This window comes from Martes martes (assembly GCF_963455335.1).
Source record: "Martes martes genome assembly, chromosome: 8".
In the NCBI taxonomy this organism is placed as follows: Eukaryota; Metazoa; Chordata; class Mammalia; order Carnivora; family Mustelidae; genus Martes; species Martes martes.
In genome coordinates this window covers 120,755,266-120,782,878 of record NC_137895.1, presented here as the reverse complement: position 1 = coordinate 120,782,878, position 27,613 = coordinate 120,755,266, and the positions used below count along the sequence as shown (strand labels likewise).

General features: G+C 37.0%; 1 protein-coding gene across 1 annotated transcript in view; it reads right to left on the bottom strand.

Annotated features, from left to right (window-relative positions):
* The window catches only part of STAM (signal transducing adaptor molecule), a 97,584-nt gene that overhangs the window by 10,408 nt on the left and 59,563 nt on the right, over positions 1-27,613 (bottom strand). Inside the window, exons 7-13 of the mRNA XM_080810100.1 lie at positions 26,696-26,888; positions 25,172-25,266; positions 16,708-16,796; positions 14,559-14,646; positions 14,283-14,337; positions 13,565-13,718; positions 10,980-11,155 (exon numbers count right to left, since the gene is read on the bottom strand). Of these exons, the coding sequence (XP_080666226.1) occupies positions 10,980-11,155; positions 13,565-13,718; positions 14,283-14,337; positions 14,559-14,646; positions 16,708-16,796; positions 25,172-25,266; positions 26,696-26,888 (850 nt within the window). The remainder of the gene's footprint in view (positions 1-10,979; positions 11,156-13,564; positions 13,719-14,282; positions 14,338-14,558; positions 14,647-16,707; positions 16,797-25,171; positions 25,267-26,695; positions 26,889-27,613) is intronic.

Sequence of the window (27,613 nt, the reverse complement as noted above, 5' to 3'; positions counted from 1 at the left end):
ACCTGGGTGGCTCAGTGGGTTAAAGCCTCTTCCTTCAGCTCAGGTCATGATCCCAGGGTCCTGGGATCAAGCCCCACATCAGGCTCTCTGCTCTTGGGGGAGTCTGCTTCCTCCTATCTCTCTGCCTGCCTGTCTGCCTACTTGTGTTCTCTCTCTGTCAAATAAACAAATAAAAATCTTCAAAAAAAATGCAAAATGACACACTAAAAATACAAAAATCATGTAGAAGGGTAAAAATGTAAAGTTTTGGAATGTGTTCAAATTTAAGTTGCTATCAATTCAAAACAGGAAGTTATACGCACAGCAAGTTATATGTGAACCTCATGGTAAACACAAAGCAAAAACTTATAGTAAATATACAAAAGAAAATGAGAAAAAAATCTAAACATACACTAAAGAAAGCCATCAAACCACAAGAGAGGAAAAAGAAGGAACATAGAAGAGAACTATGAGAGTAGCCAGAAAACAATTAACAAAATGGCAGGTAATATATACCTATCAGTAATTACTTTAAATGTAAATGGACTAAATACTCTAATCAAAAAAGATGAGAATGATTAATAGATAAAAAAACATGACCCATCTATATGCAACCTACAAAAAGACTTACTTCAAAGAAAGAACAGAAACAGACTGAAAGTGAAGGACTAGAGAAAGATATTCCATGCAAATGAAAACAAAAAGAAACTGAAGTAGCTATACTCAAACTAGACAAAATAGGCATCAGAAGACTGTAATTACATTGAGCCCAAGTGGTTCAGTCAGTTAAGCATCTGTCTTCATGTCAGGTCATGATCTCAGGGTCCTGGGATTGAGCCCTGTGTCAGGCTCTCTGCTCAGCAAGGTGTCCGCTTCTCCCTCTCCCTCTGCACCACCCCCGACTTGTACTCTCTCAAATAAATAAATAAATAAATAAAATCTAAAAAATCATATCAGTTCAACAGATGGAGAAAAGCATCTCATGAAATACATCCAATTATAATGAAAACTCTCGATAAAGTGGGTACACAGGGACCATTACTAGACATAAGAAAAGACATAATGACAACAGCCACAGCTAACATTATATTCAATGGTAAAAAAAAGCTGGAAGCTTTTCTTCTAAGATCATGAACAAAACAATGATACCCACTCCGACCACTTTTACTCAGATCCTATTGTGTATCCCAGCCATACCAATTAGGCCAAGAAATAAAAAGAAGGTGGAAAGGGGAAGGCGTAGAGGAAGAGGAAGGGTAAGTGTAAGGGAGAGGAGAGGGCAAGACACCCAAATTAAAAAGGAAGAAGTAAAACTGTCACTATTTGCTGATGATAGGATACTGTATGTAGATAAGCCAAAAGACACCACCAAAAATTTGTGAGAATACATGAATTCAGTAGTCAAAGATATGTGACAAAGATTTTAGAAACACAAAAAATCAATATACAGAATTATGGCATTTCTTATACACTAATAATGACTTATCAGATAGACAAACTGGGAAAATAATCCCACTGGGGAGGAGTCAAGAAGGCAGAGGAGTAGCAGGCTGAGATGATCTCAGGTAGGAGGAGATCACCTAGATAGTTATCAAACCATTCAGAACACCTAAAAATCCAACAGGAGATCTAAGAGAAGACGAGCAGCAATTCTAGAAACAGAAAATCGACTACTTTCTGCAGAGAAGTGAATCCAAAGCGACGATAAGATAGACTGCGGGGGGGGAGGGAGGAGGGGCCAGCTCCCAGAAAGCAGCGGAGCAACGGAGCACAAAATCAGAACTTTTAAAAATTTGCTCTACTGAGGGACATTGCTCCAGAGGCTAAGTAGGGGTGGAGCCCTCGTGGGGACAGCGTGGTCTCAGGTCCCGTGGGGTCACAGAGGGATTGGGGGTGTCTGAGTATCAGAGAGCTCCCAGGTATTAGAGCGGGGAAGCTGGCTACAGAGACAGAGCCAAGGAATGAGTGCTCAACTCGGGGTTACCTTAAGCTGTAATCTGTGGCACAGTCAGGCACTGCTATTTGAACAGGGACCACACAAGTGGCAGATCCGGGGAAACCCCCCTGGAAGAGTGGCAGGGATCTGCTGGGTTTGGAAACTCCAGGCGGGGCTGAGTGCCAGAGACAGAGACACTCAGTCACAGGCTGGATGAGCTCGGAGCACAGCCAGAGGCCAGGAAGGCAGGAGTGATTAAGCACTTTCTCCCGAGGCACACTGAGGAGTGGGGTCCCGAGCTCTAAGCACCCCCAGGCTGGAGACTGGGAGGCCGCCATTTTCATTCCCATTCAGGAAATAAAAGCTCCCGAGAGCAAACCTGAGCAGATTACTTAGCCTGGCCCCTGGCAAGGGTCGTGATATTCCGGCTCGGGAAAAGACACTTGAGAATCACTACAACAGGCCCCTCCCCCAGAAAATCAGCAAGAAATCCAGCCAAGACCAAGCTCACTTAACAAGGAGAACACCAGAATTCCAGAGGAGGAGAAAGCAAAGTATAGAATTCATGGCATTCTGCCCATGATTCTTTACTCTTGCAAAGTTAATTAATTTTTTTTTAATTTTATTTTTTTCTTATTCTAATTTTTTTAACTTTTACTCTTTCCTCGTTTAATGTTTTTTAACTAATTTATCTTAACAATACCTTTCATAAAAAGAAAATCTTTTTGAACCTTATTATACTCATATTTTATCCTTAATTGTTATCTAACTTGAATTTTTGTATACACATTGGGTTTTCTCTTCTAAAAAATTTTGGGATACAACCTCTTCTAATAGATCAAAATATACCCTAAATCTACCACAAGGCTTTGTTCTACTCTCCAGCCTGAGCAAATTCTCTCCACATTCTTTTTCTTTCTTTTCCCAACCAACTTATCTTATCAACTCTTTTTCTAGAATTTTTTAAAATTTTCATCTTTACAGTCATATTCCATCCCTTCAACGTGTTTACCCTTATTTGTGTGTGTGTCTCTGTGTGTGTGTGTGTGTGTGTGTGTGTGTATGTATATGTATATGTAAGTTTTTTTTTTTTTAGAATTTTGGGAGGTAGTTTCTTCAAAGAGACCGAAATACTTCCAAAATTAAGTGGTGGCTCTGTTCTATTCACCGGTCGAATACATATTTTTTTCTTTTTTCCTTTTTTTCTTTTTTTTTAATTTCTTTTTTGAACTTCTTTTTGCTCCCTTTCTTCCCCCCCACAATTTGGGGTCTCTTCTGATTTGGTTAACGGACATTTTTCTGGGGTCTTTGCCACTCTTTTAGTATTTTATTCTCTCCTTCATATATGCTTATCTGGATAAAATGACAAGGCGGAAAAACTCACCAGGAAAAAAAAAAAAAAAAAGAACAAGGGGCAGTACCTAAAGCTAGGGACCTAATCAATATGGACATTCGTCATGTGTCAGATCTAGAGTTCAGAATGACGATTCTCAAGGTGCTAGCTGGGCTCGAAAAAGGCATGGAAGATATTAAAGAAACGCTGTCTGGAGAAATGACTAAAATCTAACCAAGCTGAAACCAAAAGCTATTAATGAGGTGCAATAAAAAATGGAGGCTCTTACTGCTAGGATAAATGAGGCAGAAGAGAGAATTAGTGATATAGAAGACCAAATGATGGAGAATAAAGAAGCTAAGCAAAAGAGAGACACATACTGGACCATGAGGGGAGAATTCGAGAGATAAGTGATACCATAAGATGAAACAACATTACAGTAATTAGAATTCCAGAAGAAGAAAGAGAGAGGGGAGCAGAAGGTATATTGGAGAAAATTATTGTAAAGAATTTCGCTAATATGGCAAAGGGAACAAGCATCAAAATCTGGTAGGCACAGAGAACCCCCCTCAAAATCAATAAGAATACGCCCACACACCGTCATCTAATAGTAAAACTTACAAATCTTGGTGACAAAGACAAAATCCTGAAAGCAGGCCAGGACAAGAAGTCTGTAACATACAATGGTAAAAATATCACAATGGCAGAAGAATTATCCACAGAGACCTGGCAGGCCAGAAAGAACTGGCATGATATACTCAGAGCACTAAATGAGAAACACATGCATGCAACATTATTATATCCAGCTAGGCTATCATTGAAAATAGAAGGAGAGATAAAAAGCTTCCAGGACAAACAAAAACTAAAAGAATTTGTAAACACCAAACCAGCTTTATAGGAAATATTGGAAGGGGTCCTCTAAGTAAGGACAGAGCCTAAAAGTAGTAGACCAGAAAGGAACAGAGACAATATACAGTAACAGGCACCTGACAGGCAATACCATGGCACTAAATTCATATCTCTCAATAGTTACCCTGAATGTAAATGGGCTAAAATGTAAATGTAAATCAAAAGACACAGGGTATCAGAATGAATAAAAAACAAAACCCATCAATATGCTGTCTATAAAAAACTCATCTTGGACCCAAAGACACCTCCAGATTTAAAGTGAGGGGGTGGGGAACAATTTACCATGCTAATGGACATCAAAAGATAGCTGGGGTGGCAATCCTTATATCAGATAAATTAGATTTTAAGCCAAAGACTATAATAAGAGATGAGGAAGGACACTATATCATACTCAAAGGGTCTGTCCAACAAGGAGATCTAACAATTTTAAATATCTATGCCCCTAACATGGGAGCAGTCAATTATATAAACAAATCAATAACAAAATCAAAGAAACACATCGACAGTAATACAATAAGAGTAGGGGACTTTAACACCCCCCTCACTGAAATGGAAAGATCATCCAAGCAAAAGATCAATAAGGAAGTAAAGGCCTTAAATGATACACTGGACCAGATGGACATCACAAATATATTCAGAACATTCCATCCCAAAGCAACAGAATATACATTCTTCTCTAGTGCACATGGAACATTCTCCAGAGTAGATCACATCCTGGGTCACAAATCAGGTCTCAACTGGTACCAAAAGATTGAGATCATTCCCTGCATATTTTCAGACCATAATGCTCTGAAGCTAGAACCCAATCACAAGAGTAAAGTTGGAAAGCACCCAAATACAGGGAGGCTAAAGAGCATCCTTCTCAAGAATGAATGGGTCAACCAGGAAATTAAAGAATTGAAAAAATTCAGGAAACAAATGATAATTAAAACACAACAGTTCAAAACCTGTGGGACACAGCAAAGGCAGTCCTGAGAGGAAAATATATAGCGATACAAGCCTTTCTCAAGAAATAAGAAAGGTCTCAAATATACAACCTAACCCTACTCCTAAAGGAGTAGGAGAAAGAAAAAAGAAAGCCTAAACCCAGCCGGAGAAGAGAAATAATAAATATCAGAGCAGAAATCAATGAAATAGAAACCAAAAAAACAATAGAACAAATCAATGAAAGTAAGAGCTGGTTCTTTGAAAGAATTAATAAGATTGATAAACCCCTGGCCAGACTAATCAAAAAGAAAAGAGAAAGGACCCAAATAAATAAAATCATGAATGAAAGAGAAGAGATCACAACCAACACCAAAGAAATACAAACAATTAAAAGAACATATTATGAGCAACTATACGCCAGCAAATTTGACAATCTGGAAGAAATGGATGCATTCCTAGAGACATATAAACTACCAAAACTAAACCAGGAAGAAATAGAAAATCTGAACAGACCCATAACCAGTAAGGAGATTGAAGCAGTCATCAAAAATCTCCCAACAGGGGTGCCTGGGTGGCTCAGTGGGTAAGCCTCTGCCTTTGGCTCAGGTCATGATCTCAGGGTCCTGGGATCGAGCCCCACATCTGGCTTTTTACTCAGCAGGGAGCCTGCTTCCCCCGCCCCCTCCCCCGCCTGCCTCTCTGCCTGCTTGTGATCTCTCTCTCTCTCTCTCTGTCAAATAAATAAATAAAGTCTTAAAAAAAAAAAAAAAATCTCCCAACAAACAAGAGCCAAGGGCCAGACGGCTTCCCAGGGGAATTTTACCAAACATTTAAAGAAGAATTAAATCCTATTCTCCTGAAACTGTTCCAAAAAATAGAAATGGAAGGAAAACTCCCAAACTCATTTTATGAGGCCAGCATTACCTTGATCCCAAAACCAAAGATCCCATCAAAAGAGAATTATAGACCAATATCCTTGATGAACACAGATGCAAAAATTCTCACTAAAATACTAGCCAATACGATCCAACAGTACATTAAAACGATTATTCCCCATTATCAAGTGGGATTTATTCCAGGGCTGCAAGGTTGGTTTGACGTCTGCAAATCAATCAATGTGCTACAATACATTAATAAAAGAAAGAACAAGAACCATATGATATTCTCAATAGATGCTGAAAAAGCATCTGACAAAGTACAGCATGCTTTTTTTTTTTTTAAAGATTTTATTTATTTATTTGACAGACAGAGATCACAAGTAGGCAGAGAGGCAGGCAGAGAAAGTGGGGGAAAGCAGGCTCCTCGCTCAGCAGAGAGCCCGATGCGGGGCTCGATCCCAGGACCCTGGGATCATGACCTGAGCCGAAGGCAGAGGCTTTAAACCACTGAGCCACCCAGGTGCCCCTAGCATGCTTTCTTGATCAAAACTCCTCAAAGCGTAGGGATAGAGGGTACCTACCTCAATATCATCAAAGCCATCTATGAAAAACCCACAGCGAATATCTTTCTCAATGGAGAAAAACTGAGAGATTTTCCTTTAAGGTCAGGAACACAGCAGGGATGTCCATTATCTCCACTGCTATTCAACATAGTACTAGAAGTCCTAGCCTCAGCAATTGGGACCAAAAAAAAAGAAATTAAAGGCATCCAAATGAGCAAAGAAGTCAAACTATCACTCTTTGCAGATGATATGGTACTTTATGTGGAAAACCCAAAAACTCCACTCCAAGTCTGCTAGAACTTGTACAGGAATTCAGTAAAGTGTCAGGATATAAAATCAATGCACAGAAATCAGTTGCATTTCTTTACACAAACAACAAGACAGAAGAAAGAGAAATTAAGGAGTCAATCCCATTTACAATTGCACCCCAAACCATAAGATACCTAGGAATAAACCTAAACAAAGAGGCAAGGAATCTGTACTCAGAAAACTATAAAGTACTCATGAAAGAAATTGAGGAAGACACAAAAAATGGAAAAATGTTCCATGCTCCTGGATTGGAAGAACAAATATTGTGAAAATGTCTATGCTACCTAAAGCAGTCTACACGTTTAATGCAATCCCTATCAAAATCCCATCCATTTTTTTCAAAGAAATAGAACAAATAATCCTAAAATTTATATGGAACCAGAAAAGGCCTCAAGTAGCCAGAGAAATGTTGAAAAAGAAAGCCAACGTTGGTGGCATCACAATTACAGACTTCAGCTCTATTACAAAGCTGTCATCATCAAGACAAAGCTCTATTACAAAGCTGTCATCATCAAGACAGTATGGTACTGGCACAAAAACAGACACATAGATCAACGGAACATAATAGAGAGCCCAGAAATAGACCCTCAACTCTATGGTCAACTAATCTTTGACAAAGCAAGAAAGAATGTCCAATGGAAAAAAGACGGTCTCTTCAACAAATAGTGTTGGGAAAATTGGACAGCCACATGCAGAAAAATGAAACTGGACCATTTCCTTACACCACACATGAAAACAGACTCAAAATGGATGAAGGACCTCAATGTGAGAAAGGAATCCATCAAAATCTTGAGGAGAACACAGGCAGCAACCTCTTTGACCTCAGCCGCAGCAACTTTTTCCTAGAAACATCACCAAAGGCAAGGGAAGCAAGGGCAAATATGAACTATTGTGACTTTATCAAGATGAAGAGCTTTTGCACAGCAAAGGAAACAGTCAACAGAACCAAAAGACAACTGACAGAATGGGAGAAGATATTTGCAAACAACGTATAAGATAAAGGGCTAGTATCCAAAATCTATAAAGAACTTATAAAACTCAACACCCATAGAACAAATAAACCAAGCAGGAAATGGGCAGAGGACATGAACAGCCATTTCTGCAAAGAAGACATCCAGATGGCCAATGGACACATGAAAAAGTGCGCCATATCACTTGGCATCAGGGAAATACAAATCAAAACCACAATGAGATACCACCTCGCACCAGAGAGAATGGCTAAAATTAACAAGTCAGGAAATGTCAGATGCTGGCAAGGATACGGAGAAAGGGGAACCCTCCTACACTGTCGATGGGAATGCAAGCTGGTGCAACCACTCTGGAAAACAGCATGGAGGTTCCTCAAAGAGTTGAAAATAGAGCTACCCTATGACCCAGCAATCACACTACTGGGTATTTACCATAAAGATACAAATGTAGTGATCCGAAGGGGCACGTGCACCCGAATGTTTATAGCAGCAATGTCCACAATAGCCAAACTATGGAAAGAACCTAGATGTCCATCAACAGATGAATGGATAAAGAAGAAGTGGTATATATATATATATACACACACACACACACACATATATATATATACACACATACACACACACACACACACACACATACATATACAATGGAATACTATGCAGCCATCAAAAGAAATGAACTCTCGCCATTTGCAACGATGTGGATGGAATTAGAGGGTATTATGCTTAGCGAAATAAGTCAATCAGAGAAAGACAACTATCATATGATCTCCCTGATATGAGGAAGTTGAGAGGCTACATGGGGGGTTTGGGGGGGCAGGAAAGGAATAAATGAAGCAAGATAGGATCGGGAGGGAAAGAAACCATAAGAGACTCCTAATCTCACAAAAGAAATTGAGGGTTGCCGTGGGGAGGCGGGCAGGGAAAGGGTGGCTGGGTTATGGACATTGGGGAAAGTATGTGCTATGGTGAGTGCGGTGAAGTGTGTAAACCTGGCGATTCACAGACCTGTAGCCCTGGGGCTAATAATACATTAAATGTTAACAAAAAAATTAAAAATTAAATTAGAAAAAAAAAAAACAAAATAATCCCCCTTACACCTGCATCAAATAGAATACCTAGAAATAAATTCAACCAAGGAGGTGAAAGACCTGCACATTGAAAACTATAAGACACTGATGAAAGAAACTGAAGCTTACACAAATAAATGGAAAGATATTCTGTGCTCATGGATTAGAAGAATTAATGTTGTTAAGTCTCCATACCACTCAAAGCAATCTACAGATTACAATCTCTATTGAAATTCCAAGGTCATTTTTCACAGAACTAGAGCAAATAGTTCTAAAATTTGTATGGAATCAAAAAAGATCCTGCATAGCCAACGCAATCTTGAGAAAGAACAACAAAGCTGGAGGTATTATGCTCTCTGATTTCAAACTATACTACAAAGCTACAGTAATCAAAACACACCGTGTCAGTATAAAAAGAGACAGATCAGTGGGACATCACCAAGAGCTCAGAATTATACCCACACACATATGGACAATTAATTTACAACAAAGAAGCCAAGAACATACAATGTAGAAAGGACAGTATCTTCAGTAAATGGTGTTGGCAATACTGGACAGCCAAATGCAAAAGAATGAAACTGGACCACCATCTTACAGCATACACAAAAATTAATTCAAAATGGATTAAAGACTTGAATGTAAAACCCGATACCATAAATTTCCAAGAAGAAAGCACAGGTGGTAATAAACTCTTTGACATCAGTCTTAGCAATATCTCTGTGGATCTAATGCCATAGGCAAGAGAAAGAAACAAACAAAACTGAATGAATGAATGAATGAATGGGATTACATCAAAACAAAAAGCAGCTTCTGCATAGTGGAAGAAACCATCATCAAAACAAAAAGGAAATCTACTGAACAGGAGAAAGTTTTTGCAAATCATATATCTGATGGGGAATTAATATCTAAAACATATAAAGAGTTCATATAACTCAACAACATGAAACCAAACAATCCAATTTAAAAGGTGGGAAGATGATATGAGTAAATATTTCTCCAAAGACCTAACAATGGCCAAGAAGCACAGGAAAGATGTTTGAAATCAGTAATTATCATGGAAATGCAAATCAAATTCACAATGAGATATCACCTTACACCAATTAGAATGGGTATTATCAAAAAGACAAGAAGTAAGTGTTGATGAGGCAGTACAAAAAAGGGAATCATCATATACTATTGGTGGGAATGTAAAGCAGTGCAGCCAAGAGTATGGAGATTCTTCAAAAAATTAAGAAAAGAATGACTTATGATCCAGTTGCTCCTCTTCTGGATATTTATTTAAAGAATACAAAAATATTGATTGGAAAAGATATATCCACCCTTATGTTCACCACAGGATTATTATAATAACCAAGAAATGGAAATAACCAAAATGTCCACTGATATACTAATCGATAAAGATGTATGGGGGGTGTGTGTGTGTGTGTGTGTGTGTGTAGTAGTATATGCAGTGTATACATACTACTTGGGTATTAAAAAAAATGAAATTTTATCATTTGAGACAACATGCATGGAACTTAAAAGCACTGTTAAGTGAAGTAAGTCAGATAGAGAAAGACAAATATCGTAATGATTCCCCTCATATGTGGAATCTAAAAAAACCCAACCACTACCAAACCAAGCCAAACTCATACAGAGAACAGCTTGGAGATTACCAGAGGAGAAGAGGATGAAGGGCTGGGTAGAATGGGTGAAGAAGGTCAACTGAATGGTGACGGATGTAACTACACTTTTAGTGGCGATCACTTTATAGGGCATACAGATAATTAAAATGTACCTCTGCAACTTATATAATGTTATATGCCAATATCACCTTGATAAAAAGAAAAATGACAGGAAATATTAAAAACACAAAACCAAGACTTGAATAGAGCTGTTCAGTGATTCAGTGAGACAGAACACTAGCTTGTAATGCAATAATGCAGGGGTTCAAGTAGAACCCACTCCTAACCACAAACAGGGCTGACCATCTGGTACTAGTGATGGCATCTATCCTAGGTTTTTCTTACGCAGCTCTTATGGTTACACGCGAATGGAGGCATTTAAGAGTTACAACAGTACTAACTCCAAACAGCAGTAAAACAATAGTCAAAAATCAAATTACTTAGGGTAGGACGCCTGAGTCTGCTGACTGGGAAGGGCTGGGTTTACAGATGGTGGAACTGCTCCTTGGCTGAGAGAAGACAGTTGCTCTGGGGGAAGACTGTAGCTCTGGAGATGGCTCATCTGTGCACTCCCTGCAACCAGGTAAGCACCACTTTGGGGAGGCCCTGGATATACCTAGAACAGTTCATGACAAAAAAAAAAAAAAAATTACATTTTCTAAGACTTTAAAAGGTATGCTAAAATTTCTTTGTAAAGGCATTCAGTTACAAAGTGAATTAACAATCAAATCTCTGAAATCTTTTTAAAAGTTATTTCTTGTGACAGCCATTAAGAAAAATACTTTTCGGGGCGCCTGGGTGGCTCAGTGGGTTAAAGCCTCTGCCTTCAGCTCAGGGCATGATCCCAGGGTCTTGGGATCGAGCCCCGCATCAGGCTCTCTGCTCAGCGGGGAGCCTGCTTCCTCCTCTCTCTGCCTGCCTCTCTGCCTACTTGTGATCTCCCTGTCAAATAAATAAAAAAAAAATCTTTAATTAAAAAAAAATACTTTTCAGTGAAGTGGGCTTCTGATGATTTTCTTAGGTAAACATGAGCTAAACTTGTGTTTATCTCATATAGAAGCAGTAAAGGAACTTACCTCGAAACTTTACACTAATATCATCTCTCTTTCCATATTGATATTTTAAGTACTTTCCTAAAAGGAATCCCAAAAAATGTTTAAGAAGTGTCTTTGAATTCACTATTTCATGCCCATAGACTGCATATACAATCTGTATTTCCTACATTACAGTTTAGTGAACACAGAGCAACCTAACTTTCAAAAGCAGAGGTCAGCAAACATTCTTACAAAAGTCCAGATAATAAATATTTTAGGCTTTGTGGGCCTCTCTGAACTCCGCCCATATAGAAAGCAGCCAGAAACAATGTATAAATGAGTGAGAATGTTACAGCAAAGTTGATTTAAAAAACAAAAACAAAAACAGGTGGGAGGCTGGATTTGTCTTTGGGCTATTTGACCACTCAGGCATCTAAAAACCATACTTATTTTAATCTAAAGAGACTGACCTCTTAAATGCCCAAAATCTTAAACACACATAATATTCTAATTTTCTATAGTATTCACTAGATCCTTCCATTTCATATATTTGAAGAGAACCCCACTGTCTACGTAAGTGAGACAGACTCCTACCAGGTGAGATAGTAGTAATGATAGTATAGTAGTAACACAGTCATCAGGAGGTAAGACAATCATCTTAGCACTTCTTTTAAGCTTTTAAGCTTAAAAGCTTCTTTAAGCTTTTAAGACTCACCATACATCAGAATACAGAAGGTCTTAATTATAAACAGAGCTATTCCAATCTAAATGCATTGTTTTTTGTACTCTGCAAATGAAGAGTTTTTGTTTTTTTCTCAGACTGGTATCAAGAGCCATGAGTAGCTGTCACCTAGCCCCATGTTGCTCAAATATGACTGCTCAGCCCCAGGCATCAGGCCTCTCATTTCAGGGGAAGCGGGCCATTTAAGGAAAAAAAAAAAAAACTTGCATAAAATCCATGCCACTCTGCATAAGTAAAGTAGAATGCCTGTCTAATTATTCCCTAGACAGTAAACTTACTCAGTTTGTGGGGAAACCGCTCTTGAAATAGTTGCTTAGGGTGACTAAGGAGGAAAAGGGCTCTATATTACATTCTGTATCTTTTTTTTTTTTAAGATTTTATTTATTTATTTGACAGACATAGATCACAAGTAGGCAGAGAGGCAGGCAGACAGAGAGGAAGGGAAGCAGGCTCCCTGCTGAGCAGAGAGCCCGATGTGGGGCTCGATCCCAGGACCCTGGGATCATGACCTGAGTCAAAGGCAGAGGCTTTAACCCACTGAGCCACCCAGGTGCCCACATTCTATGTCTTTTTAAAGGAAGAGGGAAAAATTCAGATTAAAGCAACTTACTATAAAACCAAAAAGTGCAGATACCCAGAAAAAGTTATTAATTTTTTAGCAATAATCAGACAAAAAAAATGAGGTTCTTAACCAGATAATTATATATGAAGTTTTAGAAATATATATATGTTTTGGTCTTACTCTTGAGTGTTTTGATTCATTGGGTTTCAGGTGGGGCCAAGGAACCTGTATTTTTTTTTTAATTTGATTAGTGATTCTGATGCATACCCTTAAAGAAAAACAATTTTTTATAAAGAATTCTGGAATAATTAGTGTATTATACATTGTATTTATCAAGTAAAAAATTCTTGGAAATTTTATTCTAAGATTACTTTCAGAAAGTTTCACATTTTACAAAAACATAGCTATTCCAAATAATTTCAAATATATTGAGAATTTAAAATAATATACTTGAGGAGCTACCGGGGTGGCTTAGTTGGTAAGCATCCAACTCTTGATTTTGGCTCAGGTCTTGATCATGGGGGTCTGAGAATGAGCCCCAAGTCAGGCTCCACACTCAGCAGAAGTCTGCTTGAGATTCTTTCTCTCCTTTTCCCTCTGTCCCACCCACTGCTCACGTGTTCTAAAACAAATAAAATCTTAAAAAAGTAAAAATAAAATGATATGCCTGAATTTTTAAAAGCTTACCTGAGAACCAGAAACACCAGATGACTGCATGTAATACTGCTGATTCTGTAATTTTGCATACATGGAATACATTGGATCTTCATTCATTAACTTCGTATACAGTGAAAGTGCTTCCATCACTTTAACATTAAGTTCTGAGAGTTCTGAATGTTTTCTGAAATATTACACAGTAATTTCAAACAATTGCTATTTAAATGATACGATGTTCTAAATAAGACACATAAAATAGCAAAAAGTAATATAAGTAGACATTACTAAAATTTTAAACTTATGGCAGAAAATATCCTGTACTTTAGCTCAAGGCAATAAAAACTGCTTTATGTACTGTGCTGGGAAAACTCCACCATATTACTGTATTTGACTTTACTCTGAAATAACTAGGTGTCCCTAGTAAATAACAGATGGGTAGGTCATTTGTGGGCTCTGGTAATGCTACTTATAGCACTATAATGATTACAATAGGTAACCATTATTCTTCTTAAAAGACTAATATAATTAAGGTCAAACAAATGCTCACCTTAAAAAAAAAGAGGAACATGTGACTAATTCTAATTCCCATATCTATAGTAGAAAATGATAATTTATTTTAAAGATAGGCTCTTTTGGCCTATCTTTAAAATAAAAAAATAATAAAAAGGCAATTCTATCCCAGTATGCACTTAAAGAGAACTTGAGGGAAGAAGATATACAATATAGATAATTGCAAATGTTTTTTTACCTATCAATATCTTCCAGCTTTTCATCAATGAGAGGTCCCATCTGGTGACAAATTGCTAAGATAACAAGATTTAAAGAAATGTAAGAAAACACAGTAAAAGGAAGCAAATCTCTCATGCATATTCATGTAAGTGAAACAAAGTCACAGAGAAGTAGAAATGTTAATATTTTTTATATCATCCTCAATTTTATTTAAATATAAAACTATTCTGTAACAGAACACTAGATATACCTCTGATTATTTTTTTATGTGGAAAGTTAATGGAAAATAGTTTACCTTCAAGATGAAGTAACTCTGGAAGATCTGGTTGATCATCACTGGGATCTGTACTTTGCAACATCTGTAGCAACTGGTCCATTTTGTCCTATAGGAATTAAATAGTTAATAGAAAAAGCAATAAATCATTGAGCAACAATACAGTCTCACTTCATTAATTAGATAAAGGACAGAGAAATTTTGTGATTCATATGGAGACTCCAATTTGGCTTTTACATATTTAGTATCTGTGTTCTCTTTAGTACCATGTGAAGTCAGAGCTTTGAAAGCTCTTCCTACTTACTTTTGAAACTGCTAACAGAGACTCTCTTAAATGAGAAGAAATAGAGCCATATTTAAACTTACAACGTGTGAGTTCTTCAATCTGTTATGTCATGCTGTGGATTTCTCTTGTCATTTTGTTTTGGAGCAGCTGTAGCCTTGGTAACTTCTCTCTTAAGATGGATTGCTTATGACTAACAACTCATTATTACTTCTCCACCATGGTGAATAAAGCAGCTGTTTTAGCAAGGCATAGCTCAGCTACATTACAGCTCTTCTCCTTCTAAGTAGGGCCATAAGATTTTATTCTACATTTTCTTTCCACCAATATTTCAGTCTGTCATAAAAGGAAGGAAGAAGATTCGTAGTTTCTCTATTTTCCTATGTGAGAAGGCTGGAAGGCATCTCAAAGTAAGGACTCAGATCTATTTCAGAATCTTTCCTTATAAAAACCAATGGAAGCCATCATTATATAAATACACCTATATATTACACAAGTATATATATACTTATATGTACATTTTTAAGAATCAAAATACTAATCTCCAAAGAATACTGAGTACCAAAGAATAATACTATAATAATAACAAAGTTTTCTCCACACACAACAAAGTTTTCTCCATGCACGGTTTTTACATGGTTATGTTACTAAACACAGGTACATTAGGTAAATGTAAAATAGACTACCAATTTTATATAGTCATTTAAATCAAAACAAAAACTGTTTCTGCAAAGAAGAGCTTGAGAGATGAACTAATCACTGGACAGTGAAAGAGACACAAGTATATAAAAAAAACTCTTCTAAAGTCAAAAGAATTTTATATCTTAAAATAGACACTATGTTTCAATGTAAAAGATTCACAATTTCCTTTTTAAGTAGCCTAGAAAAGGCGGCATGTGTCAGAAAAGTATGCCTATAGCAAAGGAAAAAAAGGGAGGGAAGTGGAGCTAACATGAGAGAGTCAACTAACACGTGGTTACTTTTTGTTTTGTTTATAAAATATTATACCCTATCTGAAATTATCTAATATCAAAGAAATGAGATATCTATACAGACCACTAGGCTGACTCTAAACACATTTTCTTGTGCAATGAAATTGGCCAAACAAAACTTTCCCTGATCCAGTCAGATTCCCTTTCAGCACAGTCTTCTTCGACAGTCTCTTTCTCTAAGAGTACTCTTCAAATTTTCTGTTTATGGCTCCTCCCAAAGAAGGCTAAAAAGCTACAAAATCCCTTCAAATATTTTAAAGAGGACACATCATTTTTCCTAAGTTTAAAATGTTAAAAAAGATGTAATTTCCAGAGCATTAAGTACTGATCATTGCAAATAAGACAGTCACATAGTCTATTAAATATATTTCGTCCAAAAAAATTTTACTACAGGGTCGCCTGGGTGGCTCAGTCGTTAAGTGTCTGCCTTTGGCTCAGGTCATAATCCCAGCATGCTGGGATGAAGCCCCATATCGGGCTCCCTGCTCAGCAGGGGTCCTGCTTCTCCCTCATCCTCTTGCTCCCTCTGCTTATACTCTCCTGCTTTGTCAAATAAATAAATAAAATCTTTTAAAAAAAATTTCACTATAATTGTATTTGCAATAATTAAAAAAAAAAACACAAAAAACTGCAAATAACCCAAGCTCCAATAGCAAAATAATTAAATCATATGAACCCATTCTATGGAATATTAAGCAGGATTTTTAATGATGAGGTACAGAATGAGACTAGAGAGTTTCAAGGACAATCTTTGCATTGTCTATATTGCTTGAATTTTATAACATAAAATACATGCATTAATCAAGCAATCAATTTTTTTTAAAGATGACAATAACAACACTTAAACTTCAATACCAAGTATTGAATACCAACTCTCGCAGAGGAAATCACTTACTTCATCAATAAAGGCTTGCTCTGGTTCTGGCTCTATTGTTTCCACTTGAACATCATCACTAAATTGTACCGTCTTCTTCTCCGTTTTAACTATAAAACATGTAATATTTATTTTTTCCTTATAATAAAATTCTATTTTAAAGCACTTTAAACTGCGTGAGAGAATTTGGATTCTTCTTTTATTCCCTTCAATCTGAGAGACTCAATTTAAGGAATAATTAGACTACATATTTAGGCAATAATGAGAGAACATTATTTTATGGAATCTTGTGAAGATTTCTTCATCTTAAGATTTTACATTTTCCATAAAAGATACTTCAATAAAAATAAGAGGTATATTTCTGAAACAAAGATTAATTACCTACTACATATGAGAGTTCAGCAAATCAGTGGACAAAAAATAAAGTTTTACAAGGTCATAAATAAACTCTACAAATTAAAATAAGTCCTCTTTTAAATTACCAGTCCCTTCAAAGAAAAATCTCATTTGAAAGACCATGCTATTTCAATGTAGTGAAATGGAAAGTCAGCTATATGTTCTCTGGCAAGCCACTTAGACTTTTTACTAGGAAAGTGACATCCAGGTCAGTGAACTTTACAAGTGGTATGGGCAGTGATCCATGAAATCAGCCTGCATTTTTTAGTTAGAGTATTCTTTGGAAAAAAAAAAAAAAAAAGTGGTTATGAAGGGATCTGCAAATCACTGGCCAGAAGCACATATTTCTTTTGCTTAACAAAGCAATCCTTAAAAACTATTCAATATATCATTAACTAGTAAATACAAGGTCATGATTAATAGAGCAATTAACCATCTCCCCCAACACACTGAGAGGCCCATATGACTTCTTAAAGGAATGAACTTCCTTTCTGCATTTCTCATCCTTGTACCAATGTGGTTAATCAGTACTCACAAAAATATTAAGAATCAAGATGAAATGGGGTTTGGGAACAGAGCAGAATTAGGGAAAGGAAATATATTAATTAAACTATTAAATGTGCATAATAGAATATTACATTTCCTCCCAAATGAATCTCTTCTACCATCTTATGAGATACACCCATTTTAAAAATGATGTTAACAGCAGCACAGTAATATTAAAAAAGCTTGCACAGGCGAAAGCTAATACATGACACAACCTGGATTTAAATACCAATCTATCTGGCACTACCAGCCCACATACTGGAATCTGGCCAATGATTTTTCACTCTGAGAACAGGAACTCACACCACTTATGTATTCTGTGCTGTAAGCTTCTGTATAAAATGTAGATAATTTAATTTCCATTCATCCCATTCAAGTCACCATAAAGCAAAATTCTATACATACACACACATTTTAGCTGATTTTATTTTCCCATGGGGGTAAAAGAGACATGTGCTGGAGATAATTCTGCTTTTCATATCTTGAGCTATTAGCAAGTAGAGAGCTGGGAAAGCACCACATTGGCTGCTACCCATAAGAGAACACATGGTAGACATGACATCTTAATAGCTGACCATGCACAAGTTTTCAATGCTTTTTCCCATAGGCACCAATACTATTACCAAATATGTGTGCGTGTGTGCAAGTATGCATGTGTGTATGTATGGACACAAAATAAATGTTTTTACAATATCTCCCTAAACTTCCTAAAGAAAAACAAGCTAAGCAGGGCAGGTACTGGTACAGGACATTAAAGTGGGCTTGTTTCCTCATGAAGAATAACGATATGAAGGGACACCTGGGTGGCTCAATCAATTAAGCATTTGCCTTTGGCTAATTGGTCAGAATCCCGGAGTCCCAGGATGGAGCCCCACATCAGGCTCCTGGGCTCAGTTGGGAGTCTGATTCTACTTCTGACCCTCCCCCCCCCACTCTCTTTTAAATAAATAAAATCTTAAAAAAGAGAAAAAAAGAAGAATGCTAAGAAGATCATGCTAACACTCCTTTCCCAAGCTCAAGAACTACAATTCCACTACAGAAGCTCTGCTGTTCCTACTCTTCTCTACAGTAGTCCACAATGAAACACAGGAAGACGAGCTAGAATACTCATTTCAAAGCTGAACTGCTATATGGTAGAGAAAAAGATGAATTGGCTACATGGTCCATATGAGATTTTGGGTTTCATCTTGAACAGAAGTCCAAGACAATTCCCTATTTTCCAACAGCTTACTGAAGACAAAACAAGAAAAAAAAATCCAAACCTCAAAAAACAAACAAACAAACAAACAAAGAAAAAAAAATCACCACTATAAGCCCAGGTTAAAAAGTTGGCACACAATACACTGCCATTTAAAAAGGGTTCTACAACATATTTTTTGAGTTCTAACAAAAAAGAACTCCATTAATAGAATGGGTATCAGGAATCAGTCTCTGTCATAAATTGGTTATAAAACGAGACATGAGACAACTTGGCAGTAATTAGGAGACAGCTTTGTTTCATCGATGATAAAAGTAATGTCCGATTTGTTGTTAAAGCCTTCTCCTGAAAGAGAAGTGTTCTTATTCAAGGAAAGTTTACCTTTTATATATATCTTTACATATATATATATATGTGTGTGTGTGTGTAAACACACACATATGTATATATACACACACACACTTATCATTATCATATAAATATTTAGATAGTATGTATTTTGATTAAGATTCAGTACTACATGCTGTCAGAAATGAAAAGATGACTATGAGACAGAGATCCTTTCTTAAAATTCTTAAAATTCTTGTAAACTAAAAAAAACCCCAAGCACCCTATGGCTTATAACTCTCTTTGATCCCTTCTACTGGCTTTATAGAAAGATGAGATGAGGTGAGATATTTTGCCAGATAACTACAGCTTACCAACTTATATACACAAAGTCTTAAAATTCTAAACCTTTCAACCACTAATGGAAATCTTTCTACACTACAATGTATTTGTTTCCTTAAACAGAGGGAGATTAGGCTTAATCTTGAAGTCCCAAACTCATCATTATGAAGATCAGTGAATTATAGTACTACGTACAAATGCAGTGAACTACCTACCAACATTTTTGTAAGTTACCAGTAGTTACATCTCCGGCAACTATTATGACTGCCAGTAACATCACATTTCCTCCTGGGAAACTTTCTAGTTTATTTCCCCTAGTAGCACAAACAAAAAGGTATTCACATGATTAGTTATGGACCCTTCTGAGTATCTAACATGGGGGCTTAGGAAAGCCATTATATTGTTTACAGGCCCCTGCTTCCAAGTTTGGGGCTGGTGTTAGTATACGTGCTCCCAAAGCAAGCACGCAAGCAGTATTCTTAATTAACACCTTGGAGGAATTAATACGAGTTCCAGCTCAGCTTATAACTTTCCATGAAGCTGAATTTTCACTCTTTTATTAAGAAGACAGTTGTGGGCATAAATATTTACAATTGTTAGATCTTCTTGGTGGATAGACCCTTTAAGAATGATGGAGTATCCTTCTGTTATCTCTGACTACAGTCTAGTTTAAAATCTAATTTATCTGATATGAGAATCGCTACCCCAGCTTTCCTTTGAGGCCCACTGTGATGAAAGATGCTTCTCCATCCCTTTACTTCCAGTCTGGATGTATCCTTATGTTCCAAATCGGTCCCTTGTAGACAACATATGGATGGGTCCTGTCCTTTTATCCAATCTGCAAGCCTGTGCCGTTTTATGGGAGCATTTAGGCCGTTCACGTTGACAGTGATTATTGAAAGATACGTTTTTATTGACATCATGTTGTCTGTAAAGTCCTTGTTTCTATAGATTGTCTCTGTAAATTTCTATTCTATGACACTCTTGGGTTCTTTCTCATTTTATAGAACCCCCCCCCCTTAATATTTCTTGTAGTGCCAGCTTGGTGGTCACATACTCTTTTAAATCTTGCTGGTCTTGGAAGGTCTTTATCTCTCTATCCATTTTGAATGTCAGCCTTGCTGGATAAAGTATAGTTGGCTGCATGTTCTTCTCATTTAGTGCCCTGAATATGTCTTGCCAGCCCTTTCTGACTTGCCAGGTGTCTGTGGACAGGTCTGACATTATTCTGATGGACCTAACTCTGTATGTGAGGAATCTCTTCCCCCTAGCTGCTCTCAAAAGCTCTTGTCTAAAATTATGATCCGTCAGTCTTACAATCAAGTGCCTCAAGGTCTTTCTAGATTTGTTGATCTTGGGGAGCATTCTTTCTACCTGCAGGACATGAACGCTGGTTGTATTCCCCAGATTGGGAAAATTTTCACAGAGAATTTGTTCATCTCTATCTTCTAGTCTTCTTTCTTTCTCCTCCCCCTCAGGAATCCCAATAATTCGGACATTGGAACGTTTCATGGCGTCATTTATTTCCCTAAATCTGTTTTCATGGCTTCTAAGCTGTTTGTTCCAGGCCTCCTCCTAATCGTTTTTCTCTTATCAGTTTGTCCTCTAGATCACTAATTCTATCTTCTGCCTCAGTTACCCTAGCTGTTGGAGTATTTAGATTAGACTGGATCTCACTGATAGCATTTTTAACTTCCTCTCAGGCGGCTTTCACTTCTGCCCTAATCGATTCCATGCTGTCACTACATAAGACAACTGTTAATCGAGATAAAGAGTCATACTGATGTGAATACATTAATAGTAGGGGATCTTAACATGCCACTCTCAGTAATAGACAGATAATTCAAACAGAAAATCAATAAAGAAACAAGTGCATTGAAAGACAGATTGGACCAGATGGACCTCATAAATATATACCAAACATTCCATGCTAAAACAACAGAATACTGATTCTTCTCAAGCACAATAGAACTTTCTCCAGAACAGACGACATACTGGGTCACAATTCAGGGCTCAACCGATATCAAAAGACTGAGATTATTCCCTGCATATTCTCAGACCACAATGCTTTGAAACTGGAACTCAACCACAAGAAAAAGTTTGGAAGGAATTCAAACACTTGGAAGCTAAAGACCACCTGCTTAAGAATGTTTGGATCAAGCAAGAAATCAAAGAACTTAAACAATTCATGGAAACCAATGAGAATGAAGACACTTTGGGCCAAAACCTATGGGCCGGCAAAGGTGGTCCTAAGGGGGAAATACATAGCCAACCAAGCCTCCCTCAAAAACACTGAAAAATCCAGACTACACCAGTTCTCTTTACACCTTAAAGAACTGGAGAATCAACAACAAATTAAGCCAACCCACATACAAGAAGGGAAATCATCAAGATTAGAGCAGAGATCAATGAGATAGAAACTAGAGATACAGTAGAACACATCAAGGAAACTAGAAGCTGGTTTCTTGAAAGAATCAATAAGATCGATAAACCATTGGCCAAACTAATCCAAAGAAGAGAGAGAGGACCCAAATTAATAAAATTAAAAGTGAAAAGGGAGAGATAACAACTAATACCAAGGAAATAGAAACAATCATCAGAAATTATTATCAATAGGGGCACTTGGATGGCTCAATGGGTTAAGCCTCTGCCTTCGGCTCAGGTCATAATCTCAGGGTCCTGGGATCAAGCCCAGCATCCAGCTTTCTGCTCAGCAGGGAGCTTGCTTCCCCCTCTCTTTCTGCCTGCCTCCCTGCCTATTCGTGGTCTCTATCCATCAAATAAATAAAATCTTAAAAAAAAAAAAGAAATTATTATCAACAGTTATATGCCACTAAGTTAAGCAACCTAGATGAAATGGATGCATTCCTGGAAACCTATAAATTTCCAAAACTGAATCAGGAAGAAATTGACAACCCAAATAGACCAGTATCTAGTAACAAGATTGAAGCAGTGATCAGAAACCTCCAAAAAAACAAGAGCCCAAGACCAGACGGATTCCCTGGAAAATTGTACCAAACATTCAAAGAAGAAATAATACCTATTCTCCTGAAGCTGTTTCAAAAAATAGAAACCGAAGGAAAACTTCTAGACTCTTTTTATGAAGCCAACATTACCCTGATCCCCAAACCAGGCAAAGACCCCACCAAAAAGGAGAATTTCAGACCAATATCCCTGATGAATATGGATGCTAAGACTCTCAACAAGATCCTAGTTAATAGGATCTGACAGTTCATTAAAAAGATTATCCACCATGACCAGGTAGATTCATTCACGGGATGTAAGTGTGGTTCAACACTCACAAATCAATCAATGTGACAGAACAAATCAATAAGAGAAGAGAGAAGAACCACATGGTCCTTTCAATTGATGCATAAAAAGCATCTGGCAAGATAAAGCATCTGTTCCTGATTAAAACGATTCAAAGTATATGGATAGAGGGAACACTCCTCAACTTCATAAAATCTATCTATGAAAAACCCACAGCGAATATCATCCTCAATGGGGAAAAGCTGACAGCCTTCCCTTTGAGATAAGGGACATGACAAGGATGTCGACTCTCGCCACTGTTGTTCAACATAGTACTAGAAGTCCTAACAACAGCAATCAGACAACAAAAAGAAATAAAAGGTATTCAATGGTATTGGCAATGAAGAAGTCAAACTCTCTGTCTTCACAGATGACATGATACTTTATATGGAAAACCCAAAGTCTCCACCTCCAAACTACTAGAACTCATACAGCAATTCAGTAATGTGGCAGGACAAAAAATCAATGTACAGAAATCAGTTGCCTTCTTATACACTAAAAATGAACACATAGAAAGGGAAATTAGAGAATCAATTCCATTTACTAAAGCACCAAGAACCATAGGATACCTGGGAATAAACCTAACCAAAGAGGTAAAGGATCTGTACTCAAGGAACTACAAAACACTCATGAAAGAAATTGAAGAAGACACAAAAAGATGGAATAGCGTTCCATGATCATGGATCGGGAGAATAAACATTGTTAAAATGTCTATACGCCCTAGAGCCATCTATACTTTCAATGCCATCCCAATCAAAATCCCACCGGCCATTTTTCAAAGAGCAGGAACAAACAATCCTAAAATTTGTATGGAACCAGAAGAGACCCCAAATTGCTAAGGAAATGTTGAAAAAGAAAAAAATGGGAGCATCACATTGCCTGACTTCAAGCTTTACTACAAAGCTGTGATCACCAAGACAGCATGGTACCGGCACAAAAACAGACACATGGACCAGTGGAACATATAGAGAGCCCAGATATGGACCCTCAACTCTATGGTCAACTAATCTTTAACAAAGCAGGAAAAAATATACAGTGGAAAAAAGTCTCTTCAATAAAGGGTACTGGGAAAACTGGACAGTTACGCACAGAAAAATGAAACTTGACCACTCTCTTGTATCATACACAAAGATAACCTCAAAATGGATAAAAGACCTCAACGTGAGACAGGAATTATCAAAATCCTAGAGGAGAACATAGGCACTAACCTCATCGACATCGGCCACAGAAACTTCTTTTAAGACATGTCCCCAAGGGCAAAGGAAACAAAAGCAAAAATGAACTTTTGGGACTTCATCAAGATTAAAAGCTTTTGCACAGCAAAGGAAACAGTCAACAAAACAAAAACAGTCAACAAAGCAAAAACGGAATGGGAGAAGATATTCGCAAGTAACACTACAAAGGGCTGATATCCAAGATCTATAAAGAACTCCTCAAACTCAACACACACAAAATAGATAATCACATCAAAAAACGGGCAGAAGACTTGAACAGACACTTCTCCAAAGAAGACATACAAATGGCTAATAGACATATGAAAATATGTTCATCATCATTAGCCATCAGGGAGATTCAAATCAAAACCACATTGAGATACCACCTTACACCAGCAGAATGGCCCAAATTAACAAGACAATAAACAACAAGTGTTGGAGAGGATGTGGAGAAAGGGGAACCCTCTTAGACTGTTAGTGGGAATGCAAGCTGGTGCAGCCACTTTGGAAAACAGTGTGGAGATTCCTTAAGAAATTAAAAATAGAGCTACCCTATGACCTGCAATTGTACTACTGGGTATTTACCCCAAAGATACAGATATAGTGAAAAGCACCCCAATATTCATAGCAGCAATGGCCACAGTCGCCAAACTGTGGAAAGAGCCAAGATGCCCTTCAACGGACGAATGGATAAAGAAGATATGGTCCATATATACAATGGAGTATTATGCCTCCATCAGAAAGGATGAATACCCAACTTTTGGATCAACATGGACGGGACTGGAAGAGATTATGCTGAGTGCAATAAGTCAAGCAGAGAGAGTCAACTATCATATGGTTTCACTTACTTGTGGAGTATAAGGAATAACACAGAGGACATTAGGAGATGGAGAGAAGTGAGTTGGGGGGAAATCTTGAGGGGGAGAGAAACCATGAGAGACTGTGGACTCTGAGAAACAAACTGAGGGTTTTGGAGGGGAGGGGGGTAAGGGATGGGTGAGCCTGGTGGTGGGTATTATGGAGGGCACATGTTGCATGGAGCAGTGGCTGTGATGCATAAACAATGAGTTTTGGAACACTGAAAAAAAATAAAATTAAAAAAAAAGAAGACAGTTGTAGATTATCATCCACTTACAGACTGGAAAATACTTACTCATTTCTGGTTCAGCAGTAAGATCAGCAGTCACAAAATTAGAAGGAAATAGCCCCATGCCTTGATGGGTTTCACCTTTCCACCAGTTGGGATCACTAATGAGGAGCAAAAAAGAAACCCTTGATTATAATAAAGATTTTTATCTCTATAAATCTCTACCTTTTATAGTGTTTAACCTGCATTCTTACTAGATTTGAATCCCCCAACAATCTAAGGAGGGAAGAAATGAATGTACCATTATTACGAATAGAAGATAAAGAATGTTAAACACACAGCTCTCTATTTTTTGGAAGGCTGGTGAATGCTTTGAGGATATAAAACAAGGCTCTGAACTCTGCTCACCAAAACAGAGATCTCTTCAACTTCAGGTAGTTCACGGGCTCCCTGCAAGACTCCTTTGTAGTAAGGTAATAGGAGGCTCTTAATTCAGATCCATTCCTAAATTTTGTGCTCTCTCGTACACACTAGCACCTTTTTTTCTCCCACGAGAAACAAGATGATAGATGACACTGTTTATTGCACAAACGTTCACAATGAACATACACTCAGATACATCCCATGCTTCACCACTGTATCTTTGGTGCCTAGTATAAGGAAAGCTACCAAGCTCTCAATGAACATTTTTTGAATGAATCAATGATCAAGGTTTTCTGCAATTTCCAGCTAAACAGCTCAAACTTTTCTTTTACTCGAGAAAATAATGTGTTACACTACAACCTAAATTTTTTATTTATTTTTTAAAACCACTTGCAAATTTTAGTACCTCATTATCAGCAACAATCATCAGTAACAAATTTTGAGTAAACATAAAAATCTAGTCAAAACCCAGATGTACTTACAGGAAACAAACTGAGGGTTACTGGAGGAGAGGAAGGTAGAAGATAGAGCAACTGGGTGATGGACATTAAAGAGGACATTAAAGAGGGCACATGATGTAATGAGCACTGGGTATTATATAAGACAGATGAATCACTGACCTCTACCTCTGAAACTAATAATATACTATATGTTAATTAATTGAATTTAAATTAAAAAACAAAAAAAAAACCCCAAAAAACCAGAGGTACTGAAATCACCTCCCATAACAACATAAATGTATATAATTCTATGTAAAATGAATTTGACCCATGGATATACTATTTTTTGTGAATAAATAAGTTCAATGTATTATGCATTTCTAATAAATTCCATACATACCAACACATATTTGGCATATTTTCTAAAATCTTAACCTTACTAATTTAAATTATTAGATGGAACAAAAATGAATAAACTAGGCCTCCAAAACAAATAAAAACTATTTAAATAAGAGATGAGAAAAAAAAAATTAAACTACAAAAAAGAATCCAGACAATATGACATAAGCAAAGTAAAAAAACTGTCACACAGAGAAAATATCTACAATATTTTTTCTTATTAACTTTAGTAATGGCATTCAACAGGAATAATATGAAACACAGAAGTAATATGTTATATATTTTCATATGAATGTCATCTTAATATCAATTTGATATTATCCATCACCTGTCATCAAGAACTGTAATTATTTCTCCAGCTTTAAAAGTAAGTTCATTATCTTCAGCAGCTTCAAAGTCATATATGGCACGAACTTTTCGGCCTTCATGTTGGTGGTTAGTTAAGAGATTGGATGTGCTTGGGTATAGAGTAGAAAGGGTGGTTGACTGCTGCCTTTGTTCCTTCAAAGACAACTCAATAGCTGGAAAAGAATGAGTTAAAAAGACTCAAAATGTTAATATATCCAACAATCCAAAGTAAAAAAAAAAGGTATCTGAAGGTAAAATGTATTCTTTTAAATGTGAAGATGGGAACTAGGACATATCTTGACATAATGAATAAAAATGATTTCATGAATTGTATTCATTCATTCACAAGTGAAAGTTTAAAGAATAAACTAAAAAAGTTGAACAGAATAATTATTTTTTTTTTTAAAGATTTTATTTATTTGACAGAGAGATCACAAGTAGGCAGAGAGGCAGACAGAGAGAGAGTGGAAACAGGCTCCCTGCTCAGCTTGCGGGGCTTGATTCCAGAAGCCTGAGACCATGACCTGAGCCGAAAGCAGAGGCTTATTAACCCACTAAGCCATCCAGGCACCCCAATTACTATTTTTTTTAAGGGTTTATTTTTTTATGTAATCTCTACACCCAACATGAGGCTTGAATTCATAACCCCAAAATCCAAATTCACATGTTCTACTGACAGAGCCAGCCAGGTGCCCTGCATAATGACTATTTTTACTGAATGGATAAAATTTAAATTATTCTACGTACTAAAAAGATATAATATCTTAGATCCACTTTTTTAATTTAGCTGCAGATATTTTAATCTTCTTCCATATTTTCAATATACTTCTACATCTTCTGTTCCCAAAATGATAATCAAAATCACTAGGGAAGTCAAGAGTCCCATATCTCAATGAAG